Source organism: Quercus suber, unplaced genomic scaffold (genome assembly GCF_002906115.3).
Source record: "Quercus suber isolate HL8 unplaced genomic scaffold, Cork oak 2.0 scaffold_40, whole genome shotgun sequence".
In the NCBI taxonomy this organism is placed as follows: domain Eukaryota; kingdom Viridiplantae; phylum Streptophyta; class Magnoliopsida; order Fagales; family Fagaceae; genus Quercus; species Quercus suber.
The window spans coordinates 1,257,970-1,262,470 of NW_027069505.1; the positions used below are offsets into that span (position 1 = coordinate 1,257,970).

Below are 4,501 nucleotides of genomic sequence, written 5' to 3' on the forward strand. Positions count from 1 at the left end.
TCGTGATTAGAAGAATGTTTGATGATGAACCGCAAGACAACATGTCAATCACAATTTCACAAAGTCAAAACACAATCACAAGCATATTATTGAGTATTTAGCAATTTAAACAATGATAGAGAGTTAGAGCAAGAAAGACTAACATGCCCATTACCTTTGCCGTAAATATCCACAATTTTATGTTTAAGTAGAGACAAAATTAAAAGATAATTAGATAAAAATACAGCACTAACTTCCACTAAAATATTACCTAAAAAATAAAGTTACTTTCCTGTTGATTTTCAAATTTTTTTATTCACTTATAAATTAAAATTTTAAAATAAAAATTATATATATAAAATAAAAAAACACTTTTTTTTTTGCTACGACCACTTAACAAAAAAAGTCTAAGAGTGTAGAGGTATTTTGGAATAAAAAAATCTGGTCCAAGTAAAAAAAGTCCCTTAAATAATAGTATATATATTTATATATATTAACCAATGATTATTTATAATGGAAATTAACCAATGATTATTTAGACCTTATTTATAATGGAAATGGGGTTGCCCTGCCGACCGTTGGTATTGAATTTTGCAAAAAAATTTTTTTGGCAAATTCATAATTTTTTAACAAATTCAAGATTCTTCTCTACGTGTTATAGACACCGCCACTCTTACTTTTCAATTCACTTCGTATACTCTCTCTCTCTCTCTCTCTTACTTTTCAAAATTCAAAGCCTAATTTCCTCTGTTTCCCATCGGCGATTTGAGATTGTTTCTGATTGAACGAAGATCTCGGCTGCTCGATTTTCAAAGTCTCTCAGGTTTGCTATTGCAATTAGATTTAGATTTAGAATTTCTTTAGCTATGATCGCACCGACTTTTGTAATGATCGAATCTATTCTCAGCCTTAGACAATGTTACCGAAGTAATTTACTTTCACGTTCGTTAATTTCTCTAGGGTTTGCTGATGGATCGGCGATTAGGTTTTGGAAGTTTTTATTTTGTAATGTATTTGATAAGGGATTTTGGAATAATTGGATTGTTTTTTCTATAAGCTGTTATTTCTTGAAAGCCTCATTCGCACAATTTCAAGATTCTTCTCTAGGGTTTCTTTAGGGTTCCTAGAAAAATTTATGTTTCTTTGGAATTGATTCGGCGGAACAGGGAATTTTCTTGATTTTTTAGTAGGGTATCTGATTTGGCAGAGCAGAGAATTTAAAATCCTTCATGGGTTAGCAAGGATTTTCTTGATTTCAGTAGGGTTTTTTTGATTTGGAATTGGATCTTCTTCAGTGCCCTTACCTACACTCATGGTTTTGTGGGGATAAGTTCAAAAGGTTGACAGAGCTTCAAGGGCACAACAAGGTACCTATTTGTGTTTGATGAACTTTATTCTTCCATTTCCATTAAAATTTTTGTGTAATTTTTATTTTATTTTATTTTATATAATTTGGACTCTGATTTAATAATGAGACCTGAATACAGTTTATGCGAAAGTTAAACTTTGGCCTAGGCTAGCCTAATTAGTTGTTTCATCATTTGAATACTAATATAGCCCATTCATGGTAACTAGATTATAGAAATTTGATTTGTTCCTGAATAAGAACATGGAGGATTATATGCTTCACTGCTATTTTTGCAATGGTATTCATAAATGACAATTGATGGAAGACCAAAAGATAATGTTGGTTTATAGAACTTTTATCCTAGATAGAGCAAGTTGTTTTTGAAAAACCATATTTATGAGTTCTCTGATAACAGGCACTCAATGGAATTGCACTTCCTCAAAGATGCAACAAGCTTTGTTCAGGTAGCAGTGGTGGAACAATTCAGCTTTGGGACTGCCATACTGGTCAATGTGCTAATGTGGCTAACATTGGTGGTGAAGTTGGATCTGTTTGTAGTGAAGGCCCTTGGCTCTTTGTTGGCATGCCAAATGTTGTGAAGGTGAGCTTAAAACCGAGTAATTTTGTGAATTTTGTTTTTTTTTTTTTATTTTTGGATTTTTTCAGTTCAAGATGTGACCTTGATTTCGCATGTTGGTGATGTTGCAGGTATGGAATACTGAATCAGGTGCTGAATACAGTCTCAATGGACCTGTTGGGCTAGTCAATGCATTGGAATCTATTTGCAATTTGCTTTTTGCTGGGTAGAGGTAAGCTACTTTGCTGACAGTTTAGAATTCTTGCGTTCTCTAACTAGCTTTTATTCTTTCTATTTAATTAAATTTGGGTAATGTTGAGTTCAGGGTGTTTCCCTTTTCAGGATTTTTTTTTAGTTTTTTGAGCAAGAACTTATCTCTTTATATTCCATGTACTTAGATGTTGTGTCATATCCATAGCAGATGCTTGGGGTTGGTGCATTCCTTCCTCCTCTTTTTCTTCTTTTTCATCACTAGGTTCTCCTATTATTTCCTCTACTTGCTTACAATTGATGACTCTAATTTCTTCCAGATTGCGTAGGTGTAGCAACAACCTAGGTGGAAACAGCTTCTTTATCTTAGAACACCAAAATAAAGAAATTATTTTGAGATGGGAAAAGGTATTAGATGGGACTCATGCCAATGCAGCTTTCTCTTTCTTAAACAATACGCATAAGTTTTCCAAAAACCAAAGCTCTAGTTTCTCAATTTGAAGAAGAGGAAGGGTACAAGAAGAAGAAAAAGAAAGAACGTGCTCTATTCCTTCGCACTGACTAAGACTTACACATTGTAATTCACTTGTGTGGTTCAAAGATGGAACATCACATAAACTTCTTAAATCGTGACATCTATTAATTTCGAAGAATTGCGTGTCATTTAGTAGCACTAAGGACTCATCTCCTCTTCTTAAATTGCAGTTTTGTAAAATTACTCTTTTGCTGGCCAAATTAAATGTTGTTAATTCACCGCCATCCCCCCACATCCCTAGTCGAATTTGGTAACATGCAAGTCGCCTGCTCTCCAAGGATCTGATATACATACTAAACTTGTCCACATCATCAAAATGGCCTGCAAAAGTTTCCAATTCCTTTAAGCTTGTTATGTCCTCTTCATCCGCTACTGTTGCCTTCAAATGCCAATAAACTGTGAGGTATTGAAGATGAGAGATTTTTGGTAAAATCCCAAGCGGCACGACTTTTAGTTTAGGCATGTTCAAATCGAGGAATATCAAGTTGACCAACATTTCTAAACCATCAGGTACTTCTATAATTCTTGTTTGCCTAAGGTCTAACTTCCTCAATGTTGTAAGCTTTGCTAATGAAGACGCTTGTTTTAATTCTCCACACCCTCTAAGCCTTAATGTAGTAAGCTTTTCCAAGCTATAGACTGAATTCGGCAAAGATTCAATGCCAATATATGATAGATCAAGAACCTTGAGCCCATCCAAATGCTCAAAGAAAGAATCTGAGACATTTTTTAATGACCGGTTACCATGCAGCAACAAGGTTGAAAGTTTAGGATACCTAGTTGATACATTAGAATGGATTATTGATATGCCCTAGTACATCAAAGAAGCCTTTACAAGATCCTCTCTCCATTTTCCTTTTGAAAAATCCTCCAATCCCAAGCGACCTTCTACCATAAATTAAGGACTTGCAACGTCGAGGACCATGTCTCTTACCAAATCATGAATCTTCACAAACATTCCCTCGTAAAAATCATTTCCACCTTCCAATAAGCAAGCATTTTCAAGTTTCCTCAATATTGAATAGCCCTTATCAAACTCCTCTTGCCTGCTCTTCATTCTTTCTATAATTCCCTCATCAATCAAATTTTCTATCAACTCTTGTTTGTAAATCTTGAAGTCTTTAGGGAATAGTGCACAAAGCAAGAGACACTGGTTAAGTTCCACACCTTTCAATTGATCATAACTAGATTCAAGCGTCTTAAGTACTTGCTTCTCTCCATCGTTGGTCCTTATTACTGATTTCCTGAACTCTTGCAATGTATCTTTCCACTCAAAATCTTTGATTAAAGGTTTGAAACTTGCAACTATTGTAACAATTGCAAGAGCCAATTGGGCACATCGTTCAAGAACCTCTTCTGCCATTTGTTTTAAATTTGGAATATTAAAAACATCACGCCCCATTTTATCCAAAAACAACTTCCGCAGCTCCTCTTTTGAAAGAAACTCCATTTTAATATCCTTACAACTCATTCCTAGACAAATGTCAAGAAGACGAGTTGTTAATACTAATTTGCATCCATTTGCTAAATTAGGCTCTGGAATTCCTACTTCCTCAAGAGCAAATCTTTCCCACATATCATCTAAAGACTAGCACATAACTATTCTTATCTTCCAATTTTGCCATTAACTTGGTAGCCCTTTCTCTTACATTCTCAACTTTTGTGAGATCTAAATCCAACTTGCATGCAATATCATGTTGTAGTTGGATAACATTTAAAGGCTTTGACACAGTGACCCAAATAACATTGTCAAATTTGTTTTTCTCTTTTAATAGACGATCATTGATGTGCTATATGATAGTCAATTTACCTATACCTCCCATTCCATAAAGGCCTATCTTTCTAACATCAT

At 34.4% G+C, this 4,501-nt stretch overlaps 1 protein-coding gene and 1 long non-coding RNA gene across 2 annotated transcripts; one reads left to right on the top strand and one right to left on the bottom strand.

The window, feature by feature from the left end:
* The first annotated feature begins 546 nt into the window (after window positions 1-546).
* LOC136066594 (uncharacterized) lies at window positions 547-2,182 on the top strand. The gene is made up of 3 exons (XR_010628100.1): window positions 547-1,346; window positions 1,743-1,928; window positions 2,036-2,182. It is a non-coding gene; the product is annotated as an uncharacterized LOC136066594 (long non-coding RNA).
* Window positions 2,183-2,275: 93 nt separating this feature from the next.
* LOC111995435 (probable disease resistance protein At4g27220) lies at window positions 2,276-4,099 on the bottom strand. The gene is made up of 3 exons (XM_065771158.1): window positions 3,584-4,099; window positions 2,834-3,334; window positions 2,276-2,479 (listed from the first exon to the last, which is right to left on the bottom strand). Exons 1-3 carry the CDS (start codon window positions 4,097-4,099, stop codon window positions 2,276-2,278), a joined length of 1,221 nt encoding a protein of 406 aa, XP_065627230.1.
* Window positions 4,100-4,501: the final 402 nt, after the last annotated feature.

What these genes read in the sequence shown, in the direction of transcription:
- LOC111995435 (XM_065771158.1), bottom strand. Translation starts at nt 4,099, where the DNA reads ATGGAGTTTCTTTCAAAAGAGGAGCTGCGGAAGTTGTTTTTGGATAAA. An exon ending in TTGTGAAGATTCATGATTTG is followed by an intron (nt 3,335 to 3,583) that starts GTAAGAGACATG and finishes GATGGGCTCAAG; the next exon opens with GTTCTTGATCTATCATATAT. An exon ending in TTAATTTGGCCAGCAAAAGA is followed by an intron (nt 2,480 to 2,833) that starts GTAATTTTACAA and finishes TGGTGTTCTAAG; the next exon opens with ATAAAGAAGCTGTTTCCACC.